General features: G+C 60.6%; 1 protein-coding gene across 10 annotated transcripts; it reads left to right on the top strand.

Moving 5' to 3' along the window:
• Nucleotides 1-108: 108 nt before the first annotated feature.
• Nucleotides 109-23782, top strand: UBAP2L (ubiquitin associated protein 2 like). Of its 10 annotated transcripts, none has more exons than XM_065731183.1 (29): nt 109-160; nt 2559-2688; nt 3064-3141; nt 3458-3568; nt 4820-4988; nt 5197-5292; nt 5909-5954; nt 6116-6228; nt 8409-8426; nt 11075-11127; nt 11925-12010; nt 12401-12572; nt 12914-13112; nt 14070-14347; nt 14807-14979; nt 15700-15889; nt 16277-16331; nt 16766-16940; nt 17298-17370; nt 17855-18050; nt 18143-18231; nt 18712-18765; nt 19338-19419; nt 20973-21190; nt 21280-21385; nt 22139-22206; nt 22490-22687; nt 23162-23197; nt 23613-23782. In XM_065731183.1, the coding sequence occupies exons 2-29, from the start codon at nt 2599-2601 to the stop codon at nt 23706-23708; spliced, it is 3318 nt and encodes a 1105-aa protein (XP_065587255.1). In that variant the 5' UTR covers nt 109-160; nt 2559-2598; the 3' UTR covers nt 23709-23782. The 10 variants fall into 10 exon arrangements, with proteins under 10 accessions (XP_065587255.1, XP_065587251.1, XP_065587250.1 ...); XM_065731179.1 differs by having other exon boundaries at nt 8409-8468; XM_065731178.1 differs by having other exon boundaries at nt 8409-8483; nt 18718-18765.
• Nucleotides 23783-24764: the final 982 nt, after the last annotated feature.

The following is a 24764-nucleotide window of genomic DNA, read 5'->3' as shown; positions in this document are numbered from 1 at the left end:
CGAGAAAACGACTCTCGGCCTTCCCACGTGACGCCGCGCCGCGTCACCCGCGCGTGCCGCATCACGTGGGAGCGAAGCCGGCCCGGCCCCGCCCCCCCCCGCCCGCGTCACGTGATGGGGGCGGGCGCCTCTGGGCAGTGTCAGTGTGGTGGAGACTCAGGTAAAGTTGGTGCGCGGCGGCGGCGGCTCCGCTCCCCCCGCGCGGCCCTTCCGACCCCGCCCCGCGGCCCTCGATCCCTCTCTCTCCCGCCGGGCGCTCCTCGTCCCGCGCGGCCCCGCTCCTCCCGGCCCGGCCTCGCCGCCCCGGGGCGGCCCCTCGCCTCCCGCCGGGCCCCGCTCCCCGCCGGGCGCCGCGCGGCCTAGTGGGCCGGGCCCAGCCGCGGGCTGGCGTAACGCGCGGCCGCCGCAGGTGAGGGCGGGCGGGCGGGGGCGGCCGCGTCGGGCGGGGGGAATGGCGGCCGCGGCCATGAGGGCGGAAGCGGCCCGGCCTGGCGCCGCGCTGCCGGGAGGGGAGGCGGAGGGGCCCGGGCCGGGCCCTCCCCGCGGGGCCGCCCCCATTGTGCGCCGCGGCTTCGGTCCGCGCTCCGCGGGTCCCTCCGGGGCCGTCCCCGCGCCGACAATGGGCCGCGCTGCGCCCCGGGCGGTTCCCGTGGGCCGGCGGGCACCGGGGGAAGCACAAAGGGCCTCGGAGGCGCGGCCCCGCCGTTGTGCCCGCGGAGCCGCGCGTTGCGGGGTTCCCCGTCCCGGTTCGGGGCTCCGGGCCCCGCGCTGCACGGACGCGGGGTTCTCCGCGCTGTGCGCTCCGCAGGAGATCCGAGCTCGGGGGTTTCGTTGTGCCCACCGCCGTAGGGAGATCCCTCCCGGTTCCCGGTGCTTTGAGCTCCGTAGTCCTTTTCCTTTGCAACTTCGGAGCCTTTTGCCCGCGTTAGCGAAGCGTTGAGGGGGGTGGGGGGCGGAGATGCCGCTTTTCTGCCCTCACAGATAAGGGAAACTGAGGCTGGGGCGTGCTGGGGCTCGCCTGGCATCACCCGGTGCGGACGTGAGCACAGAGCCCCGTTGTGCGTTGTAACTCACCTGAATTCCCAATAAAGTGAACCGTTGCGCTACGTCTCTGTATCCCCTCTTTTTGTGGAGGCTCCGTGCAGCCCAGGGCTCGGCTCTCCCCGCGCTTTGCTCCGGGAAGGCGGGGCGGGGCGGCCCCTCCGAGGGCAGCGTCCCATAACCTGGAGCCGCCGCGCTCCTTTTCCCTCCTTAAATCCCGTCCCCTTTTCTCGAAGGTTTCCCGGTTGAGGGCTGTTTTCCCCGGGGCTCGCTCGGGAGTTTGCTTTGTTTGGCCGCCGTCGCCCGTTTTTATTGCAGCTGCACGTGTGTGGTTTTGGTTTTCTTCTCGAAGCCCTCGATCGATCCGCCCCACAGCCGTCCTTAAGCACGTTGCTGTGTGTGTGTGGGGGGGGCTGCTTTGGGCGTTGGGATAGGGAGCTGTGTGGCCCCGGAGCTGTGCTGAAGTGACAGGAGGAGAGGAGTGAAGTCTGAGCAGAGCCGATGCGCGCTCCCCTGGCGGTGTCTGCAGTCCTTCTGTTAGAGGACAGCTCCTTCTTTTGCTGCTTTTTGCGTGTGAAATGTGTCTGCGTGGTCCCCAGTGGGGCCGAGCGGAGCGTGGCGGCTGCGGGCAGTGCCCATCTCCTGCACCAAGCTCGGGGACGGCGTAGCACCGGAGCCCCGTTGAGAGCTCAGATTGAAGGACTGCAGACACGTGGGACCGCTTCCCGGGGGCTGCAGGTTGTGTGTGAGAGGTGTAGGATGGGGGGGGAGCTCACAGAGGGGGCACAGCGTTCCCTCTGTCACCCCACGGTTCCCCTTAACTGCCTCGAGGCAGCGCCGAAAGGTGAATTTATTCTACCCGCTGCTGAGGGGCCCTGTTTTGGGCAGCCCCCCCCCAGCTCTGCCACTGCCCCCCGTTGCTTCTCTTGGTGCTGGGCTCTTCCCCTCGTGCTGTGGGGCTGCTGACCCTCACGGGGGGCACTCTGTGCTCTGAGCTCCTGCCCGTTTCTGCCTCCAGCGCTTCTGCAGCCGCCGTTATCCCGTGTTGGCGTCGAGTTCCTCTTATTTACTTACTTATTTATTGCTAACTTTTGAGTCTGGAATACTCGGTGGAAGAAAACCTTCCGAGGTCTGGAGGATGATTGGAATAAGAGAGAAAAAAGCCCCCCCCCAAAAAAAACCAACCAGTTGGTTCTTTGAGGATGGTGCATTAAAATGGTGATACCCCACAGACGGAGCCGCAGCAGCACCTGTAACTGGAGGGCACTGCTTCCCTGTGGTCTGAAGGCACGGAAGGAGCGGGAGCTTTCGGGATCCTCGCAGGCTCTGGGATGTCCCGTGCTCAGAGCAGAGCTGCCGTAGGGCTCTGTGGGGCATTGTGTGCTCTGTGGGGTGGGTCAGCCCTTCCCAGGAGGTGTTTCCCTGGGGGACGTGGTGGAGGTGGGCCCGTGTCGGTGCCGCCGTGTGCTATCTGTTTTCTAACAGCCTCTTCTCTCTTCTCCCCTGCCCCACCGCAGAGTTCTACCTTGTAAATACTGTTATTTGTATATACTGTAAATGATGACATCGGTGGGCACTAACCGAGCCCGGGGGAGCTGGGAGCAGACACAGACACAGAGCCAGACACAGCACAAGCAGCGGCCGCAGGTAAGGGCAGCGTCCTTGGCAACCGGCGGGGTGCAGGCGGAGCCCTGGCACGGGAGCTGGGCTCTCCCACAGCACTGCTGGGGCACGCAGGGCCGGGGTTGGCACTTCTGCTGCCACGCTGTTGCAGCCCCTTGTCCCCCGTTTGCTTCTCCCCAAAACGGCCCCGAGCCCGCTGCGGTTTGTCCCCGTGGTGCCGGCGGAGGTGACGTGGGCTCGGCCAGCCGCTGCCTGGTGGTGTTGCTTTTCCCCTTCCCTCCCTCTGTCCCCTCCTGCCTGCCGTTGCTTTCCGGAGCCTTCCTCCTCCTCCCTGTTTGAGCCTCACCGCGTCCGCTCCGCCGTGCTGACCGCGCTCTTCTCACACCCCATCTCCTTTAGGCCACTGCGGAACAGATTCGACTTGCACAGATGATTTCGGACCACAACGACGCTGACTTTGAGGAGAAGGTGAAACAAGTGAGTGTGGGAGGGGAGGACGGTGGCAGAGGGCGTGCAGCTCGCACCGAGCCCCCGTGGCGGCTGAGTGTGGCCGTGGAGCAGCAGCATCGCGAGGCGAGGGGCTCGTAGGCTACGATGTGGTGGGACTCGGTGACTCACAAACTCCCACCCTCATCGTTTGGGGGCACTGGGAAGCTGGCAGGACTGCCAAACCTTGGCGTTTCTGTGTGGGATTTCTCTTTTGGGATTCGGCGTGCTCGGCTCCGAGGAGATCCACGCGGGTGTTGGCGCTCTCTGGGCGTGCAGCGCTCTGACCGCGGTGTTTTCTCTACAGCTGATTGACATCACGGGCAAGAACCAGGATGAGTGTGTGATTGCTCTGCACGACTGCAACGGGGATGTGAACAGAGCCATCAATGTGCTGCTGGAGGGCAATCCGGACACGGTAGGGCTGGGTCCTGGGATCCCGCTGAGGCCGCGTTCGGTGTCACCGCGTATTTGGAGGTGATAATCTCGGTAACGGGAGCCAGGACGAGGCACGAGTTACACACAAGTAGTGTGAGAAGTGAGGTTGCCTCCTGGCTTCCCAGCGTTGCCCTGTAGGGCTGCAGGAGGGTGAGCGTGGCCAGCAGGGCCGGAGGGCAGAGCGCAGCGGACGCTCTGCTGCCCGTTCCTGCTGAGTGGAGAGGGCTGTGTGCCTCCGTGGTCACTGCCGTGCCACATCTCAGGACTCACCATCTGCGTGCCAGTGTTTGCTGTCCAGCTGGGCTTGGCTGCTGCCCCTCGTGCAGGTGCTGGTGCTTCTTGGTGCCTTACCCCCTTTTTCTCACCACGAGCGCGGTCGGGCAGCGCTGCATTCGGTCTTAGCAGAGCTACTTCTCAGCGCCGGGTGCTCTGCTGCTGCTGGGTTCATCGTAGCACGGGGGAAGGTTCTTGCTTTGCCTTCTGAGAGCCCTTCCCGTTAAGCACCGAACCAAAATTGCTGTTGGAAAACCCTTTTAGGAGAAGGGGTGGGATGGACGTGTGTTGCTGGGGCTGTTCGGAGGTCTGGGAGCCGCTCCTGGGCTGGATCCAGCTGGTGTGGTGCTGATAAGGGATTTCCTGATAAGGGTTGGACTCGTGAAGGGCTCAGATGCTTTTATGCTGATGGAGGCAGCTCACCTGCAGGGTGTCCCCTGTTTCAAACAGAGCAGGAGCTGGCGTGGTCTTCACCTGAGTTACACTTGGCTTCAAATGCCACGATGGGAAGAGAACATTTCCCTGCTGTACCTTGCAGAGCCACGTACCCATGGCTGAGTCAGGAGCCCTTTGCTTCGAGGGCCCTTTGTGCTTCCGAGGCTTTTTGTTGCTGTCCCTGCATGCTGCCATCCCGCAGCAGCTGTTCGCTTCCCCACCAGTTAATTTTCAGGTGTTTGTCAACGACCTGTGACTATTTTTAATTATCCTACCAGCGTGCAGCATCGGTTTGAGAGGACGAGCCCATTGCTGCCGTGAAATAAAGCAGTGTGGGCAGCGAGCCGGAGGTGTGCTCTGTTCAGAGCAACTTGGGATGAGTTGAACTCGCGTGTGGATGAGTGCTGGTCCTCTCCTGCTGTCCCGTGTTCGGGGAGGGGATTGACCCCGGAAACACCGTGGGGTGTTGATGTAGTTACTGCGAGGCTCTGGCTAACTGCTTTCCCTCTTGCAACCCCTCCAGCATTCCTGGGAGATGGTCGGGAAGAAGAAAGGCGTCTCGGGCCAGAAGGACGGCGGGCAGACAGAACCCAGCGAAGAGAGCAAAGAGAACCGCGAGAGAGATCGGGATTTCAGCAGACGGCGCGGCGGGCCGCCACGGCGGGGGAGGGGAGCCAGCCGTGGCAGAGAGTGTACGCAGCCCCCCCGCCTTGCTTGCCCCCCCCAGCCTTGCTTGCCCCTCCCCCACCTGCCCACCGTCATCCTCGATGGCAGCGTGTGCGGTGCTCCCCTGTCTGAGATGCGTCCTCGGGTGATGCTGTTGCTGTGAGCGGCTTCCGCAGCGGGTTACGGAGCACCCTGATGCCCTTAACGTGCCCTCTGCGCTGTTGTGTCTTTCAGTTCGGGGCCAGGAGAACGGGCTGGATGGTGGGAAGAGTGGAGGCTCTTCTGGGAGAGGCACGGAGAGAGGGAGACGGGGACGTGGCCGGGGCCGAGGTACGTGCGGGGCCGCAGCGTGGGAGGGGGCAGTGGTGTCAGGGCAGCTCCTCCGTGAGGTCCAAACCTCTGTGTCAGGAGGGGGGGGTTGATAAACTGAAAAATGAGAGCTTGGTTTTCCTGATGTGACACTTAAACTCGGTGCCTGCGTGTCACTGTATGCGTCCCGAGCAGCAGAAATGAGCTGTCGGGTCCCAGCAGAGCTGATGGTGGCTGCGTGCAGGAGCCAGGCTCCTTGTCACCCCCAGGATCTGGATCCCCCCACCCCTGCCCGTGTGTCTCTGAGCACCAGCGCTGTGTGAGCTCTTGGCTTGCTTTTTCAACTGCTCAGCAGCAGAAATAGGTTCTCCTGCAAAAATCTGCGTGGCTCAGGGGTGGTTATAGGATGCACGCTGCAGGAGTGAGAACCTGGGCTTGGTGATCCAGCCCTGTGCCAGCTGGAAACCTCGTCTGAGCCTGGCACGGTGCGTGGCTGAGGGCACTGCCAGCCAGCTGGGGTCATTCCAGACGTACAAAGGCACTGCTGGAAACCCCATCAGCTCAGGGGGGTCCTCATACTGTCATATTTGGGGCATCAGAAGTGCATACGTTGCTGCAGTGTGTGTGTGTCTTACAGGTGGCTCTGGAAGGCGGGGGGGAAGATTCTCTGCCCAAGGCATGGGGTAAGTGTCACTGCTGAAACCTGGAAGGGTCGGTGCAGCAGAAGCATTGCTGGGAGGGGGAGCTGCCTCGTGGCGGCCTCCCTCACCGCATTGCAGTAGGAAGAAAATCATCTGTGCAAAGAGAGAGGGATGCGAAAATCATCCGTGTTTCTCTCGGACAGAACTTTCAACCCGGCTGACTACGCCGAGCCGGCCAGCACGGACGAGAGCTATGGGAATAGCAGCACCAACACGTGGAACAACACGGGCAGCTTCGAGCCGGACGACGGCACAAGTAAGCTGTGCTCACCCAGCATGCCTTGGCTTTCCGGTGCGATGAACCCTTCTGCTTGTAGCTGGAATTGCAGAGGCCGCTTAATGCTGTGGTTAAGGTGACAGTGGAAATTCAGAGCTGAGTTGGTGGTCCTCCCGGCGGAGGACCTCACGTCTGTGTCCCAGCGTGAGCTGTGACTCCGCCCCTTTTGGTCACACAGGTGAGTGAGGTGTATAGGAGAGGTGGAGTCAGACTCCGCCCCTTCTGGTCACACAGGTGAGGTGTATAGGAGAGGTGGAGTGAGACTCCGCCCCTTCTGGTCACACAGGTGAGGTGTATAGGAGAGGTGGAGTGAGACTCCGCCCCTTCTGGTCACACAGGTGAGTGAGGTGTATAGGAGAGGTGGAGTGAGACTCCGCCCCTTTTGGTCACTCAGGTGAGTGAGGTGTATAGGAGAGGTGGAGTCAGACTCCGCCCCTTTTGGTCACACAGGTGAGTGAGGTGTATAGGAGAGGTGGAGTCAGACTCCGCCCCTTTTGGTCACACAGGTGAGTGAGGTGTATAGGAGAGGTGGAGTCAGACTCCGCCCCTTTTGGTCACACAGGTGAGTGAGGTATATAGGAGAGGTGGAGTCAGACTCCGCCCCTTTTGGTCACACAGGTGAGGTGTATAGGGAAGGTGGAGTCAGACTCCGCCCCTATTGGTCATTCAGGTGAGTGAGGTGTATAGGGGAGGTGGAGTCAGACTCCGCCCCTTTTGGTCACTCAGGTGAGTGAGGTGTATAGGAGAGGTGGAGTCAGACTCCGCCCCTTCTGGTCACACAGGTGAGGTGTATAGGAGAGGTGGAGTGAGACTCCGCCCCTTTTGGTCACACAGGTGAGTGAGGTGTATAGGAGAGGTGGAGTCAGACTCCGCCCCTTTTGGTCACACAGGTGAGTGAGGTGTATAGGAGAGGTGGAGTCAGACTCCGCCCCTTTGGGTCACTCAGGTGAGTGAGGTGTATAGGAGAGGTGGAGTCAGACTCCGCCCCTTTGGGTCACTCAGGTGAGTGAGGTGTATAGGGGAGGTGGAGTCAGACTCCGCCCCTTTGGGTCACTCAGGTGAGTGAGGTGTATAGGAGAGGTGGAGTCAGACTCCGCCCCTTTGGGTCACTCAGGTGAGTGAGGTGTATAGGGGAGGTGGAGTCAGACTCCGCCCCTTTGGGTCACTCAGGTGAGTGAGGTGTATAGGAGAGGTGGAGTCAGACTCCGCCCCTTTGGGTCACTCAGGTGAGTGAGGTGTATAGGGGAGGTGGAGTCAGACTCCGCCCCTTTTGGTCACTCAGGTGAGGTGTATAGGAGAGGTGGAGTCAGACTCCGCCCCTTTGGGTCACTCAGGTGAGTGAGGTGTATAGGAGAGGTGGAGTCAGACTCCGCCCCTTTTGGTCACACAGGTGAGGTCTATAGGAGATGTGGAGTCAGACTCCGCCCCTTTTGGTCACTCAGGTGAGGTGTATAGGAGAGGTGGAGTCAGACTCCGCCCCTTTTGGTCACTCAGGTGAGTGAGGTGTATAGGAGAGGTGGAGTCAGACTCCGCCCCTTTTGGTCACTCAGGTGAGGTGTATAGGGGAGGTGGAGTCAGACTCCGCCCCTTTTGGTCACACAGGTGAGGTGTATAGGGGAGGTGGAGTCAGACTCCGCCCCTTTTGGTCACACAGGTGAGGTGTATAGGGGAGGTGGAGTCAGACTCCGCCCCTTTTGGTCACACAGGTGAGGTGTATAGGAAAGGTGGAGTCAGACTCCGCCCCTTTTGGTCACACAGGTGAGTGAGGTGTATCCCCTTCCTTTGGGGACCCATACCCTCTTTTCCCCCACATATGCGCCCCACGCGACGTGAGTGAGCTCAGGTCTCAGCATCCACCCCTTCGAGCGGCGGCGTCCCGCGCTCAGCGCTCAGCCCCGACCGTTGGCTCCCAAACCCTTCTTTCTTTTGCTGTGCTGGTGTTATTTTGGAAGTGTGAAGTTCTCAGGGATCGAGTGAGGAGGTTTCCAGAGGGAGCAGTCGAGCCCTGAGTCAGAGCAGCCGTGAGGTTGTGCCCTCGGGTGTCTCCTAACAGTCTCCACAGGTTCAACGCGACCGATGCTCGTGGGGGCAGCGAGACGTCTTCACCGAACGCAGCGTTTCACCGGTTGTCTTTTTTCTTTTCTTTTCTTTTGTTTCAGGACTTGATTTCATTGGGGGTGAGGGCTCAAATTATCCCCGAAAATTTGACACTGCTCCTGGTACGATCCATCCAGGTGCACCAACTGCCCCGGATCCCTTTCACTTCATAGCTCTTTTTCAAACCGACTGAAACATCTGTGGATATGTCGTTCTCCTCTCTTAATTTCTTCACTTTAACGGATTTTGATGCTTGTTCTGACCGTGCTTTTACTAATGCTGACGCCCCGAACGTGGAGTGGGAGAGGTTTCACCCTGTCCCCGTGGGTTACGTGGAGCTCAGGCGCTGCTCAGCACCCACAGCAGCGCTGCGTCCCCGGAGCTGTGACAGAGCCCTCGGGGCAGCTCAGCCCTGCAGCAACCACCCCGCTGCGCTTTGCAGGGGGTCAGCATGCTGCTGCGGGGGTCTTGGCTCTGCTCTGCTGCCTCAGCTTGCAGCTGGCCCTGGGTGTGAGCCCCGAGTTTCAGGGCCGCTTTGGCACGCTGCTCTGCCACGCTGCTCTGCCACGCTGCTTTTCTTCCGAGCCGAGCTGCCCCGCAGGCGATGCGTGCTCTGGGGTGAGCAGGATGCCTCGTGGCCAAGCTGCTCCGTGCCTGGCCAATCCCATCCTGCATCTTCTCGTGCTTTATGGAGCTGAGAGAGCGGGCTGCTCCGCTTTGCCCTTATTAAGGCTGCTGGGTGTCCATAGGAAGGCCCCAAATGTGGGGTGCGTGCCCCAGCTCCCGCTGGGGTGGATGTCAGAGCATCCTGTGGCCATTCCTGAGCTCGCAGCCCCTCGGGGAACTTGCTGCTTTGCTTGTGGAAGTTTAGAGAGGAAGGGGGAGCTGCTGGGGGTCTCAGTGCTTCTGTTGTTCTCGAGCACCTCCTGCTCTGAGCCCCGGGGTGACCATGAGCGGGCACTGCTGGTGCCACACTTGTGCCTTCGTGTGCTGCTTTGAGGTGTGGGGCGGTTGGGGGTCGGTCCCCCCTTCAGATTGGGGCTGCCAGCATTATGGGGTGGCTGCAGGTGAGCTCCGGGCCGCTCACCTCCCAGCTGAGAGCTTCTCTTTGGGAGAAGCCGTGAGGACGCAGCGGGGTCTGTTGTTCCCCAGCGGTGTTTGCTGCAAACCCACGAGTGCTCCGCAGCACATCACATCTCTGCTAAACTTCTGAAACCCTCCCGTCCTGCAAGGCAGGGCCGTGCAGTTCTGCAGGAGAAAAAAACCCCAAAGATAACACTGATATTGCAAACCACTGTTGGTTTTCCTTTCCTTTTCCTGCTTAAGGAGGGCAGCTGCTCCTCGAAGGCCTCGTGCGGGGCTGAATCCCCTCTGCTTTCCTTGCTGCTTTGCTTTCTATCTTATCCGCCCCCCCCAAAACGAGCCCTGTGCTGCGTTGCTTTCTGCACGAGCTCCTCTTTGGCAATCTCTGCAGTGATTTGGGTGTGAGCAGCACGAAGCTGTGCCCCCCAACCCTGCACGGTGCTCTGAGCTCCTCCCGGGAGGAGTGGGCCGTGTGCCCCGAGGCTGCCGGCACAGCCCAGTTCAGTCCACTTCTGAACATCCAAACTGGACTTAAAATCAATCCAAGGAGATTTCCTGGGTCGCTTCTACATCAGACATAAAAAAACCCACCACATTGATTTGGTGCTCTGAACTCTGCACTGGTAGCTCAGCAGTTGTTTCGGCCCCGTGGCTGAAATATGAATGGGGAAAACCTTTGTTTTTCCCCCAAAATCCAAGAGCCTGACACGTGTTAGAGAGGGACCCGCCATCCCTCGTTCTCCACGCTCTGTTTTTGTGCTGGAAGGGGCTCTGAGCTGCTGAAGGGGATGATGGCAGTCCTCGTGAGTGCCCCCAGGGTTAACCCCTCTCTGGTGCTGGGCTCTCACCTGCTGCCACTGCTGGGTGCTTCGGCACCTGAGTTACAGAGGATTCCCACTCTCCTCATTGCAAATCCTGGGTTGCCTGATGGGTTTGGGAGCCCCCATGTGAAATTCAGCACGTGGAGGAGGTTAAGTTGTGGTGGCTGTAAGGGACTGAGCACACAGGAGATGCAGCCAGGCGAAGCTTTTCCCACCTGTAAATCTCTCCCTCTTGCAAACCGTGCTGTGATGGACTGTGGCTGAAATCTCATGCTTTGCTCCCTGGTGCTCTGAGCTGTTGGCTTTGACCGTTCCTCTGAAACTGGTCACAGGCATCTCACACGCTTTGGTACATTTCCCCTCTCCCCGAACACACGTTTTGGTGCAGCTTCAGTGGGTTTTGTGGGGAGGGGAAGAGAGCAAGCTGAGCCCCAGGATGGTTCGGTCACTCTGTGCTGCAGGAGGCCGAGGCCTCGCGGGGATCCCTGCTCTGTCAGAGCTGCTGGGGTCACAGCTGCTTGTGGGTGCTGCTGCAGGAGGGGGGCAGGAGAAGGGGCAGCGGGGCTCCCTCGCAGAGCTCCGCTTTCTGTTGGGTGCTGGGCTGTGTGTGCTCCCCTCCCCCCCCGGCCCGGGGTCTTTCTGGTTCTGCTTAGCCTCACCATCGTGGGAACCTGCCCCTAAGTCTGGGGTTGGGGTCGGCTGCTTTGACTTCTGGTTGGCAAATAAAGTCCTCTCAGCTGCTTGCCAAGCCCCTCAGTGCTTCCCTGGCCCCTGGGAGGGCTTTGCTGTGCCCCTGACTTGTCTGCCCTCTGCTCTCCCTGTAGGTGCATGGAGGGCTGCGACGGAGGAGTGGGGCACGGAGGACTGGAACGAAGATGTAGGTACCCTCCAACCCCTCCCCTGCGCATCTGCCCGCTGCCGCGGGCGGTCCTGTCTGTGCACAGCAGGAAAAGCAGCACGCATTGGTCCTGTGCAAACAGCAGGCAGAGCCCAGGGCGGGCTCCCAGCTCCGGGAGCTGTGATGAACGAGCAAACACTGCTGTGTCTGAGATGCAGAGCTCGGGCGGGCTGTGTGAACGCTCAGGTCTGTGCTGGGGGAGCGGCTTCAGAGCCCTCCTTGCCTTCAGCCTGAGTCATCTCAGCGGTTCCTCGCTGCTGTGGTTGCTTTTAAACTCCTGCAGTTTATCTGCTGGCACCTCCACGCCTCGGTGTGGAGTGAGAGCTGCTCACCTCCTCGCGGCGCCTGTGGCTGAGCCCGGGGCCTCATTAAACTTTTCCCCTTCGTTTGGTTTTGAGGAGCGTTATTTTCTCTTCCACAGCCTGAGGAGATCCCTTGCTCTCTGTGGTCCCATCGCCCAGGTGATTTTTGGAAGCCCAACCATCCTCCCAGAGCTTTTTCCCTTTGGCTTTTCCTGCAGCGTGGGTTTTTCCACCGCACGCTGTCGTTGCGAAGCGCGTGAAACCCCAGCAGCTCTGGTGGGTTTGTGAGGGGCAGGGAACGTGCAGAAGGATTTGGTTTTGATCAGAGAAGCAACAAAGAACGCGAGAACTGATTCTGATGGGAGCAGAGCAGGCACTCGATTCCTTGAGCTGTTTGTGACCGTTTGAATCCCACCCGCGTCCTTCGCGTGCTGCCCTGACTTGGGATTCTTGTCTCCCCCTTCTCTCTTTCAGCTGTCTGAGACAAAGATCTTCACTGCCTCCAATGTGTCCTCAGTGCCTCTGCCTACAGAGAACGTGACAATCACGGCCGGACAGAGGTGATGGCTCAGGGCAGTGCTGTGATGAGGGGCACGGGGGTCCCATCCCACCCTGAGCTCTCCCCCCTGGACAGAAACAGCAGCTCCAGATGAGCTAACGCACACCGAGACATTGGGGCTGAGCGGGGAGGTTTGGGGCCCGAGTTCTGGCTTCGCTGACTCCTCAGATTTTGGGGCGTTTTGTGGTGGTTGTGGGTTCTGTGACTGTGGGTGGGATGCAGTGGGGCCTCTGTCCCTTCGGAGCTGCTGATGTCGGCTGTGTGAAGTTGTGCGGATTTGTTGGATGTGTGAAGTACAAACTGTGGGGTTGAGGGCAGAAATGCTGTTGTAAAAGCGAGCAGCGTGGCAGCTCCTGCTCACCTCAGTGGGTTGTCTTCTTTCTTCATCCAGAATCGACCTTGCAGTGCTGCTAGGGAAGACACCCTCTTCCATGGAGAATGAGTCCACGAACCTGGAGTCCTCCCAGGCCCCGTCCCTGGCGCAGCCACTGGTGTTCAGCAACTCCAAGCAGAGTGCCATGTCCCAGCCGGCCTCTGGGAACTCCTTCTCTCACCACAGCATGGTAAGGGGACCCCCCTCTGATGGGGTTTTCGTGAGCAGTGCTTTCTGGGATGTTCTGGGCAGTGGGGCACCTCCTGGCTGCGCTCCTCCACTGGGGCGGCTTGTAGGTCTGCTGTAATAATTAGAGACACGGAACCCTATTGCTTAACGAGGAATGCCTGGGATTGTTCCTGCCCCCCTTGTCGGTCTTGAATGAGATGTGGAATGGTTTGGGGGCTGCGTGTGGGGTGACGGGGATGAGGTCTCCCCGTTCAGGTTGTGTTCAGAGACCCTCCCGTCCTGAAACAAATTCCCAGAGATCGAGGAGATGCCGAGCGTGTTGTTTCTGTGCTGAAATTGCAGGTGAGCATGCTGGGGAAAGGGTTTGGAGACGTCGGGGAGGCCAAAGGCAGCAGCACCACGGGCTCGCAGTTCCTGGAGCAGTTCAAGACAGCCCAGGCTCTGGCCCAGCTGGCAGCCCAGCACAGCCAGCCGGGCAGCACCACCACCTCCTCCTGGGACATGGGATCGGCCGCGCAGACCTCATCCCTCGTGCAGTACGGTAAGGGAAGCGGCACCGCTCCTCCCCGGGGGGGCTGAGTACTCCCAGAGCTGCAGAAACACGCGAGCAGCAGCGGGAGGGTCAGACCTTGAAAGCAGTTTGACCCTCGGGTTCACAGCTGCAGGGAGGTCAGGCACCTTTAGTGCTGCGGGCAGAGCTGTGTAACAGGAGGTCTGCACGCAGGCACCCGCGTTGGATCGCTCTGAATGCAAACACTTGTCAGCCCCACCTCGCTGCTGACCTGATGCATCTTTCAGAGGAATGTGATCCTGGTGGCTGGGAGATGCCAAGGAGTAACTCTGCACCTCCGGGCTGGCACGGAGGAGTGAAGGCTGATCAGGAGAGGCTCCTGCTTCTCAGATGAGATGCTGAGCCCTGCTGCAGCTGAGCGCTGCGCGCTTTGTTTCTTGCTGTAGTGAAATGGCTCTGGTTCAAATGTAAGCTGAAGAAAAAATCGAGCCCTGTCCTAGCTGCAGTCGGTGTTGGCAGCTCCTGGGCTCTTCAGACAAGGAGCCACAGAGGAGAGTGTCAGGCAGAATAGGAGTCGTGTGTTAACGCTGCGGTGCTGAGCAGCTCGGGCACGGTGTGGTGGTGCAGGGCTGGGGGTGGGCAGTCCGGGAGCACGGGGGGGGGGGGGGGGGGGAAGGAGCAGCACCAAACCCGTGCCAGGTGGGCACACGATGCTTCTGTGCAAGAGGACGGAGGAGTTCTGCTTTCTGAGTTTGCTTTGGCCCATGGAGATGGCGGAAAGCTCAGGAAAGAGGGGCTCGGAGGTCTCAGAGCGATGCTGGTGGGAGTGGGGACGTGGGGATTCTCCGCTCTGATTTCAGCGTGGGCCCAGCAGGCAGCAGCGTGCACAGCGCTTTTGTTTTTCCCAATACTGAGAAACATATCAGACCGCGCTTTGCCTCGAAGGCAACGAATCCCAACTCATCCCTCTCCTCCCCCCTCTGGCAGATCTCAAGAACCCAACAGACTCTTCTGTGCACAGTCCCTTCGCCAAGCGTCAGGCCTTCACTTCCACCTCGACCATGATAGAGGTGTTCATGCAGGAGAAGCAGCCCGTGGTGACCGCCTCCGCCGCCGTGCCGGCACCGCCGTCCTCGCCGCTGCCCAGCAAAGCCAACCCCGTTCCCCAGATGTCCCCGGGCTCCTCGGACAACCAATCCTCCAGTCCCCAGCCAGCACAGCAGAAGCTGAAGCAGCAGAAGAAAAAAGCATCGTTAACATCAAAGGTGCGGAGCAGAGCGCTGATGGGGGGAGGCACGGAGCTGTTTCATAGCTACGTGAGGTTGGAAAGGAGCTCCAAGGTCATCCAGTCCAACATCCTCCTGTCGCCATCCCTACCCAACTGCTCAATCCAATCCCTCAGCACCTCATAAATGCTTCTTGAGCAGCACTAGGTGCCCCCCCCCTCCCCAGGCAGGCCATCCCAGTGCCTGACCGCTCGTTGGTTGGAGCTGTCTCCAGCTCTCTGTGTGCTGCGGGGGGAGAGGTTGGGCTTGGCCTTCCTGGTGTTAGATCGACCGTGGCAGTGATGGAGAGGGGTGAGGGTTAGGATGTGCCTCGTGAATGGCACAGGGAAAGCCGGGAGGATGAGAGCCTGGCCCTGGGGGGGAGGGGGGGGAGATGCCACCGTCGTTTTCTTTGCCTTTCCTGGGGAGTGACTGAGCTCTGCTCTGCCTGCCTTGCAGATTCCTGCCCTCGCGGTGGAGATGCCTGGCTCAGCAGATATCTCAGGGCTAAACCTGCAGTTCGGGGCGTTGCAGTTTGGGTCGGAGCCTGTTCTCGCTGAGTACGAATCGACGCCCACGACGAGCGCCGCTGTTAGCCAGTCCCAGAGCAGCCTGTACACCAGCACTGCTAGGTGAGCACCTGGGGGGGGGGGTGAGCACCTGGGGGGGGCGTGAGCACCTGGGGGGGGGTGGTTCATCCCAGCCAGTCCCAGAGCAGCCTGTACACCAGCACTGCTAGGTGAGCACCTGGGGGGGGGTGAGCACCTGGGAGGAGTGGTCCATCCCAGCTCGCCTGCAGGCTCCAGCTGTGCTGCATACGAGTAGACCCTTTCTGACTCCTCCTATAGTCACAAAGGGGGGACAAGGTATGCAAGAGCAAAGCACGAGTTGCCAGCGGGCTGTTTGGGGCAGCTCTGTGCCCCGTCGGCCTCTGGGGCTTGTACAGAAAGCAAACACTTCCTACTGCAGCTGGTTCTGCGGGGGAATCCACAGCACAGCTGCTCCTCACTCCTGGTGGGCAGGTTCTGTGCTCCCACGGCACGTGGGGCTGTGGGGCCGTTCCTGCATCTCCAGACGGGGATACGAGGCAGAGTGTTCCCACCTCTTGGGGTGGGCAGTCCCCGGAGTGCTGGGACCTGAGTGGGGACAGCTTGTGCTGCATCACTTGCTGCACAGCAGCACGAGGTTTCCTGCTGGAGGACCTCTGGCTTTGCTGCTGCGCTGGCTTTCTTTGGCCGCTCCCTGTGCGGTGCCCGGGGTTCGTTACTCCGAAGATTTGAAATGGAGAGCCTGCAGTCTGTGGCAGCAGGGCTGTGAAGGAGGAAAACGACCTTTTTTTGTTTTCTTTCTAGTGAATCTTCATCCACGATTTCGTCCAATCAAAGCCAGGAGTCCGGTTACCAGAGCGGCACAATACAGACAGCAACATTTACCTCCCAGAACAGCGCTCAGGGACCACTGTACGAGCAGAGATCCACCCAGACGAGGCGATACCCAAACTCCATCTCCTCCTCGCCCCAGAAAGATCTCACCCAGGCCAAGGTGAGGAGACAGCTTCGCTCACCCTTTGTGCTGAGTTAGGGTGCCCCAAGCGCTGCCGCCCCAGCTCACCACGCAGCGTGGCCGTGCTGAGCTCCCCACTGCTGAGCCACAGCCCTCAGTTCGTCGCTGACCCGGGACCAGGCCAGCGGGGTTACCAGGGGTTTGATTGCTGGCCACGTTTGGTGCCACGCACGGTTACCCCGCTGCAGGGTGACACCGAGGTGGAGCCTTTAGTTTTGGTCCTAAGGGTTTGATTCCTGCAGATTCGGCGGCGTCCGCTTTGGTAGCATGTCTCTCACCGCTGAGGAGGGAGGGGTGGGCTGACCCCAGCTTGTGTCTGGGGCTGGGGGCAGCTGCAGTGCCTGACACTTTGCTTTTCTTCCTCAGAATGGTTTCAGCTCCGTGCAGCCCACGCCGTTGCAGAGCACGCAGGCTGTGGAAGGTAAGAGCCTGGCTGTGCAGCGCGTGTCCTGAGCCGCTCAAACCGCTTTTGTGTCCTTTGCTTCGGATGAACAGCTCCATCGGGGTTAACATCAGCGAGGCCTTTCCACGCTGGACTCACTGTGGCTGTTCGCGTGCCCTGAAACGTTCAGCTTTCCGCTGATAGTTCCCCGGCATCGTTTATGAGTCACTGTGATACCTTCACCCTGATGGCAGTAATCCTCTCCGTGAGAGGCACCTCGTCTGTAGGGCTTGAAGCTCTTTGCACACCCAATGGCTGTGGTGCTCTGGGGGCAAAGTGAAACTCAGAGCACTGTGACACTCACGGGTGTGGGAACGGCTCTCCCTGCTCCTCTCGATGATCCTCACCACTGCAGTGCCCCCCAGGAGCTGCTGGAAGCTGCCCCTAACCCAGAGCTCCGTGTCCTAACACAGGTGCTACCGGCCCCGCAGTGAAGTCCGACTCCCCCTCCGCTCCGAGCATCGCTCCGCTCAACGACGGCGTGTCTGCGGCGTCGCTGCTGAGCACGGCCAGCCAACACTCGACAGCTCTGAGCAGCCTGAGCCACAGCGAGGAGCTGCCCAGCACCACTGCTGCCCAGCTCAGCAGGTGAGCCCAGGGAAGGGGGGGGTGAGAAGGCAGAAGGTGCCTTGTGAGGGCTCTGTGCAGTGGGGATGGTTAATCCTATCCAGGAGTGCCTCCCTGGGGAGGTGTGCGTCCGTCTGGAGATTGGTAATTAGCCAGTAATTACCCAGGGTCACACGAGAGGAGGGGGCTGTGCTGTGCTTCCCCTTGGGAAGCAGACAAACCTTGGTCTTCAGGGTAGCGCAGACCTCGTGGCTTTGTTGACGTCTGCTCTGGAGAGGAGCTGCTTCAGTTCACTTAGGTGGGGAAGGGGATCTGGCCGCGTGCTGCCAGCGGTGGCTCTTGCACCTCGGCTTAGCAGCCCTTGTCTCCTTCTTGCAGCACGTTACCCACCCAGCAGAACAGTCTGTCCTCATCCACATCCTCCGGGCGAACATCGACTTCAACTCTTCTGGTGAGTGTGGATCTGCACCGTTCTGTTTCTGCCTGCACACCTCTGGCTGAAGGCTTTCGACCCCACGCCTGCATCAGGCACAGCAGCAGCTCCACCCGAGCCTGTGATAGCTCTTAAAACCCCCCCGGAGCTGGGAGCGGGCACTGGGGCAGACACAGCTGATGGGTGGCACCGTTCAGACTCGCTGCTGGGGCTCCTGCAGCTGAGCTCGGTGCTGTTGGCTTCTGCAGCAGAACGCAGCTCCCTGCTGCTCCCAGCGGGCACGTGGTGGGGCACAGCTCCTTGACTTTGGAGGCACTGCGAGCTGGCTGCTCTCAGGTCCCTGGGCTGAAGCAGATGCCGAGCAGGTTTCTTCACAGCCTGCAGGAGCTGGGGTCGCTGCAGGCACCTGGGAACACGTGCAGCGCTTTGCATCACCTGCAGTATTTGCACACCACAGCCAGTCACGTCCCCCTGATCCCCAACTCTTCCTTTCCTTCCCCAGCACACAAGTGTGGAAAGCGAAGCGAGCCTCCATTCTTCTGCTAGCACTTTCTCCACCTCGTCCAGCACGGTGTCGGCTGCCCCGCCGGCCGTGAGCGTCTCCTCCAGCCTCAGCAGTGTCAGCAGTTTGGGCCTCAGCCTCAGCAGTAACTCCACAGTGACGGCCTCCACTCGCAGCTCCGTCGCAACGACGTCAGGTGCTTCCCCGGGCACTGCTCGGCGGGGGGAGGCTCAAAGAAAAGCTGTTGGTTTCACTGTGGGATTTTTCCCTTCCCTTTCCCTTCTGCAGGAAAAGCCCCTCCCAACCTCCCCCCTGGAGTCCCACCGTTGTTGCCTAACCCGTACATCATGGCTCCAGGATTGCTCCATGCCTACCCGGTGAGTGGGACCCCCAGCTCTCGTGGCTCTCGGTCCATCGTGGCAGGGAGAGGGTTAACGTGGTTCACACTGAGACCAAAAACCGATGGCGTCAGGACGGGAGAGTTTGGACCCCTTGTTTTCCATCGCAGCCTTTAGGTCAGAGGTTTTGGGGCAAAGCGTGGAGCTCTGGTAGTGTGACAAATGTCAAACGAAACGAGGCGGGCGGTGCCACGAAGCCCGGGGCGGTGTCACAGCTCCTGAAGGTGACGACCGATTTCAGGGTCACCATTGCTCCTGGGGGAGAGCTCTGCAGTGGGAAGCAGTGGTGCCCCACCCCACGTTGGTGCTCTTCCTCGCTGCCTCCTCCTCAGTAATGGCGTGGACCCCGACCTTCTGCCCCCAGCTCTGTGCAGCATTAACCTGAGTGCTGGCTGTCAGTCGGATGAACGACTTCATCTGCTCTGTGTCTCTTAACGTCACCTCCTGCTCTTTTTCTAGCCACAGGTGTATGGATATGACGACCTGCAGATGCTCCAGACGAGATTCCCATTGGTGAGTGCTGAAGGTAGAGCTGGCAGCACCCCCAGCTGGGAGCTGAAGGGCCACCCCTCCTCGGCAGTGGGGTGGTGGGGAGCTGCCCCTTTGCGCTTGGGGGTTCCCAGCAGTGGTGGTGGGGCTGAGGAGCTGCAGAGCAGGCAGAGCTGCGTTGTCCAGCAGCAGCGTGAGGAGCTGCTGTAGACACTCGCCTCTAATCCTTGGAGGAAAGCAGTAATACTTTGAGGATGGCTTTCGTTGAGGAAGCAGGACGCTATCCCTTGCGTTGTGAAGCGGTGGGGATTGTCCAGGCAGTTCAGGGGTTGCACACCAGTAGACCTTGCCTGGTTGTTCCAGTAGCCAGGTGAGGGGGATGGTGCATGCCAGGAAAGCCTGGGGTTGCTGCAGCTGAGATCAGCCTCGATGTGCCTGATCTGTGCCTGATCTGTGCCTGATCTGTGCCTGATCTGTGCCTGATCTGTGCCGTGCTCTCACACAGCCGGTGCCAGGAATCCCTGCTCTGCGACACAGAACTGCTTTGCATCTTCAGACAGAGCTTGTAAAACTCCTTTGTTTTCTTTACCCTTCAGGATTATTACAGCATCCCATTCCCTACACCCACCACCCCTCTGACTGGAAGAGATGGCAGCCTGAGCAGCAACCCGTACTCCGGTAGGGGCCCAAGGCAGCGAGCGCTCGTGGCTCTGAACTTGTGTGCACTGAAGGAAATGTTGCACTGGTGGATGTCTCCTTTGCCCCCCTCCTTCAGCAGGAGCTCATCCGTGCTTCGGCCTGGCACGTTGGGGCTGAAATCCCGAGCTCAGAGTTCGGGACCGCTGCATGCATAATTTGTCAGTTGGTGATAATTGATGGCTGTGCCTCCCCGGGCTTTGCCTTTGAGCTGCGGCGGCGCTGAGAAATTCACTGGCTCACTGTGTGAGCTCTGAATGGGGAGAGTTGTTTGCAGGGGAGAGCTGAGCAGGTGCTCCCAAAGAGAGGAGCAGAGGGGAGGCAGCCCCGGCCCCACGGCCGAGCGTGAGCTGGGGAGAGGAAGCGATGCTTCCCAGCGCTCCCCGTGGGCTCCTGGACCTCTGCAGCGTTTGGTTCAGTGCCACCAGGCAAGAGGGAGGGAGCTGAGAGCCCTGCTTGTAGAAAGGGCTCATTCACACCCTCAGCTGGAGGAGGAGCTGTTTGCTGCAGGGCAGGGTGCAGGGCAGGGCCCTCCCCGCGCTCTCTGGGGCTGCGTTTGGGGTGGTTTGGGTGCACAGAGGGAGCCCGGGGCTCAGCACCCAGCACTGATGGTGGGGTTGTGCAGGGCACAGTGCACTGTGGCCTCAATAACCCCATGCAGTGCTATAGGGGCAGAACGGCTTGAAGAATGGAGAGAGGAAAAGGACCTGGGGGTGTTGGGTGATGCTCGGCTCAACGTGAGCAGTGTGCCCAGGTGGCCAAGAAGGCCAACGGCATCCTGGCCTGGATTAGAAACAGTGCAGCCAGCAGGAGCAGGGAGGTGAGCATCCCCTGCACTCAGCTCTCCAGTGCTGCGTTCAGTTTTGGGCCCCTCACTGCCAGAAGGACATGGAGGCCCTGGAGCGTGTTCAGAGAAGGGCAGCAAAACTGGGGAGGGGTCTGGAGCACAATGAGGAGCGGCTGAGGGAGCTGGGATGGGTTGGGGTGGAGAAGAGGAGGCTCAGAGGAGACCTTACTGCACTCTGCCCCTTCCTGAAGGGGGGTTGTGGTGAGGAGGGGGTGGGCCTCTTCTCCCTGATAAATAACGACAGGGATGGCCACAAGTTGTGTCGGGGAAGATTGAGATGAGATCTGAGGAGGAATTTTGTCTCTGAAGGAGTGGTCAGGCCCTGGGATGGCCTGCCTGGGGAGGGGGTGGGGGCACCATCCCTAGCGCTGCTCAAGGAGCGTTTGGATGAGGTGCTGAGGGATTGGATTGAGCGGTTGGGTACGGATGGTGACAGGAGGATGTTGGACTGGATGATCTTGGGGCTCCTTTCCAACCTCACGAACCTAAGCAGCACGCAGCCCGTCCTCAGTCCTGCAGTGCTTGGCAGAGCAGTTGTGTGTCCTCAACCAGCACTTCCCGTGGGGTCCGAGGGCTTCGGCTGCGATGTGGGGCTGGCTCAGTGCCCACGGCAGCGCCGCATCGCCTGCAGGCTGAGCTGGAGTGCCCGGGCTGGCATTGCTGCTCAACCTGCCCCCTTCCGCTGCAGGTGACTTAACAAAATTCGGTCGAGGCGACGCCTCCTCCCCGGCTCCTGCCACGACTTTGGCGCAACCGCAGCAGAGCCAGACCCAGACCCACCACACCACGCAGCAGACGTTCCTGAACCCGGCGCTGCCTCCTGGCTACAGTTACACCAGTCTGCCGTACTACACAGGGGTACCAGGGCTCCCCAGCACCTTCCAGTACGGGCCCGCCGTGTTCCCTGTGAGTCCCCTGGGGGGGGGGGGCAGAGCGTGGGGTTTGGCTCGGGAGCGCAGCACAGCCTCTTCTCACTGCCCCCCTCCTCTCCGTAGGTTGCTCCTACCTCTTCCAAGCAGCACGGTGTGAATGTCAGCGTCAACGCATCAGCGACCCCTTTCCAGCAGCCCAGTGGCTATGGCTCTCACGGATACAGCGCTGGTAAGAGGCGTGCGGGAGCATCTCCCCCCTCTGCAGGGTGGATTTGTTGGGACAAGAGCTCGCTGCCAATCTCAGCGGCTGTGCAAGGGCGCTCGCTCAGCACCAGAGCTGAGGGCTCTGAGTGTGTTCCTCCTGCGTGTATCCGGGGGGGTTGGTTGCTCCTGGGAGTGCTTGGCGTGGTGTTCAGAGGAGCCATCCTGCCGTGGGTCAAGGACAAAACCCGTGGCAGCCGTCCTGCCGCGTGCCTCAGGTTTCACCACTCAACATCGGGCTGGTTGTGAAGGGTCTGCTTCGGTTCCGGGCCTTTAGATTCCAGCTGGGCCTTTTCCCACTGCGGTGAGAGCCCCTTAGAGCTCCTTATTTCCCATCACAAAGGCACCTCAGCCCCGCAGCGGGTCGCCTGATGTCACTTACAAAGGAAGCAGTACTCGAGTCGGGTCGCCCTCGCGTGCCCTTGCCTGTTTTGAGGCCGAGGAGCTCCCAGCCCTTCCTGCTGGGGTCGCTTTCATCGCCTGCCTGCTCTTCAAGCTGCTCTTTTCTGGGCTTTCTGGGTAAAGAGTGCATCCCTGGGTGGCAGCATGTTTGTTCCTGGAAGCTTCCAGAAGCTGCTGTTGTCCGCAGCGAGAGAACTTGGGCGTCGTACAAGCACACTGCTCCTCGGGTGACGTCTCCAAACCTCACCCGACTTCTGGGCCACTCTTTGACTCCCAGTGGGGGCTGCTGAGCCCTGACGCTCCTGTCTCCTTCTGCCAGGTGTATCTGTGACATCCAGTAACACGGGCGTGCCGGACATCTCGGGCTCTGTCTACTCCAAAACTCAGGTGGGTGCCGGCTGAGCGCTGCTTCGATGGGAAGCGGAGTGGGGAACGTGGCCTTCCTCGTGAGGAGGAGTCTGTCCCAGGAGCAGCTGGACAGCAAGGGGAAGGGAAACGCGTGGTCCTGCCCAGATCTAGAGCAGCTCTGAGCCTGGGGAAGGGCGCTGGGTTGAGCATCGCTCCCTTCTCTGCACCAGACCTTGGTGCCCGGCTCCTGATTTGCGTGGGTGAAGGGCGTGGGGTCCGCAGCCCGATGCTCAGCCCTCACCCCCAGCTCTCCTTTCCTCAGCAATCCTTCGAGAAGCAGGGATTTCACACTGGAACCCCGGCAGCCTCCTTCAACCTGCCTTCAGCGCTGGGCAGCGGCGGCCCCATCAACCCCGCCACGGCCGCCGCGTACCCCCCCACCCCCTTCATGCACATCCTGACCCCGCATCAGCAGCCCCACTCGCAGATCCTCCACCACCACCTGCAGCAGGACGGGCAGGTAAGCGGCCCCCCCCCACCGCGGGGGTCTCCGTACCCCTCCGTTGGGGCACCTCTAGGGCTCTCGCTCCCCCCTGCCCCCCCCCTCCCCCTCCTCCTCCTCCTCCCTCCCTCCCTCACGCCCCGCAGCGGACACACGCGGTGACACGCACATGCACATACACACAGGGCCGATGAGGACGAGGTGAGGAAGGCCCCGGGGTGCGCTCCGCTGGGGGGTACTCGGCACAGCCCCATTGCTGCCGGGCTGTCCCAGGTACGGTCGGGTAGTGCCCCTGCACGCAGACACGGCCTGACCTCCCGGTCCTCGGAGTGGACCCGGTCCCGGTCCCGGTCCTCCACCGGGCCGGCACAGCTCCTCGCCACAGCCACGACCCCGCCGTAGCTTGCAGGTCTAACCGTGGATTTCTACTGTCATAGTTTGTCCCTTTATTTTTACATATCCCGGGTACTGCAACAGCTTCCATATTTGCAGATGATACTGTGCTGCCAACGCCAGCAGGAAGATCAGGTAATGAAACCTCTCTGATGATAATTGCACTTGCCCTGGGGTCTCTCCCCGCCCCTAAGGCCCCCCAGGCTCACGTAGCCCCCTCCTTCTCCCCGTGGCCCCGCCAGGCGAGCAGACAGCCCACAGTCAGGATGTGCACACACACACAGCGCACACAGACACACACTCCGTGCTCAACCCCTTCCCCTCTCTCCCTCCCTCCCCTCCCCCCTCCTCCTCCCCACACCCCCCCCCCCCCCAGTGCTGAGTCGGGGGCGACTGCGCTCTGCAGCCCCACGGGGGACATCGCTGCCGGTGTCACCCAGCGGAGCTGCTGGGATCGGGACCCCGTGGGTGAGCACGGCGTGCCCGCTCCCCCTTCTAACCCTCCTCCTCCTCCTCCTCCCCCCTCCCCCCTCCCCCCCCCCCCCCGCAGAGCGGCTCCGGGCAGCGCAGCCAAGGCAGCTCCATCCCCCAGAAATCCCAGGCCAACAAGTCCGCCTACAACAGCTACAGCTGGGGCACCAACTGAGCGCGGCGGCCCCGGCCCTACAATGGCTTCCGACGAGGACCCCACGAATCGACGCCGACCGATGTGGGAGGAGAGCGTGTGTGTGTGTGTCCCCCCTCCCCCCCCAAACCCCCCCCCGGGGGCGGGGCAGGGCGGGCAGCTCCGCGTTGTCTGTTTTCAGCCACCTTTTTCCTGTTGTATGTAATATAGAATTTGTATTTTGTTCCTTTTTTCGTTCGTTTCTTTTGGTTTTCTTTTTCTTTTTGTTCGTTTTTCCCCCCCCCCCCCTCTTCTCCCCCCCCTTTCTCCTCTCTCTGCATTCAGACTCTGACCCGTTTGCCGTAGGGGCCTTTATTGGTTTGTACTCCTTTCTCTCCCCCCCCCCCCAATCCCTTTTCCCCCCTCCCCTTCCCCCCCCTCCCCCCTTTTTCCCCTCCCCCCTCCCCTCACCCCCAAAGGAGTGGAAGCTGCGCGCCGCCTACAGCAAACCCCTTCTATTAGGAATAAGAGCAGTAATTGATATGAACAGCATTGTAAGATGAATTAGTTGAAGTGTTTTTTTGTACCGTGTTCTAAATTTAATGGATAAATGTGTCTTGTATATAAAAACAAAAACCCCAACGCCGGCCCCGAGTCCTCATTTCCGCGCCCGGCCCTGCTCCCTCCCCTCCCCCCTGTTGGGGCCCCCTCCTCCCTGTTACTTTTTGGTCTTTTTTTTTGCTTTTATTTTCTTTATTATTATTTTTTTTCTATGCGGTCCACATCCTGTACTTTTCAGTTCAGCTGCGGGCTCCTTCCTAAAGAGAATAAAGGTCACAAAGTGCTGTGTGGTATCTGGAGTGCTTTGAGCCTGGGAGCGGTCCTCCTCTGCCTTTTTCCCACCGCTTTTCCCGGACCGTTCCCCCACTTTGGGATCTCAGCCCCTCCCCCCCCACCACCCACCCTCCGCCTTTCACGACACCGCGCTGCGCTTTACGGCCTCGCGTTTCGCGACGCCCCGCGGCGCTTCACGGCTCTGCCCCTCGGTTCACCCCGCGGCGCTTTACGGCCGGCGGCACTTTACGGCAGCGGCCCGGC

This window comes from Cyrtonyx montezumae, unplaced genomic scaffold (assembly GCF_038088225.1).
Source record: "Cyrtonyx montezumae isolate F1298 unplaced genomic scaffold, pur_monq_1.0 scaffold_133, whole genome shotgun sequence".
Taxonomy (NCBI): Eukaryota; Metazoa; Chordata; class Aves; order Galliformes; family Odontophoridae; genus Cyrtonyx; species Cyrtonyx montezumae.
This window is presented reverse-complemented; position numbering and strand designations above follow the sequence as displayed.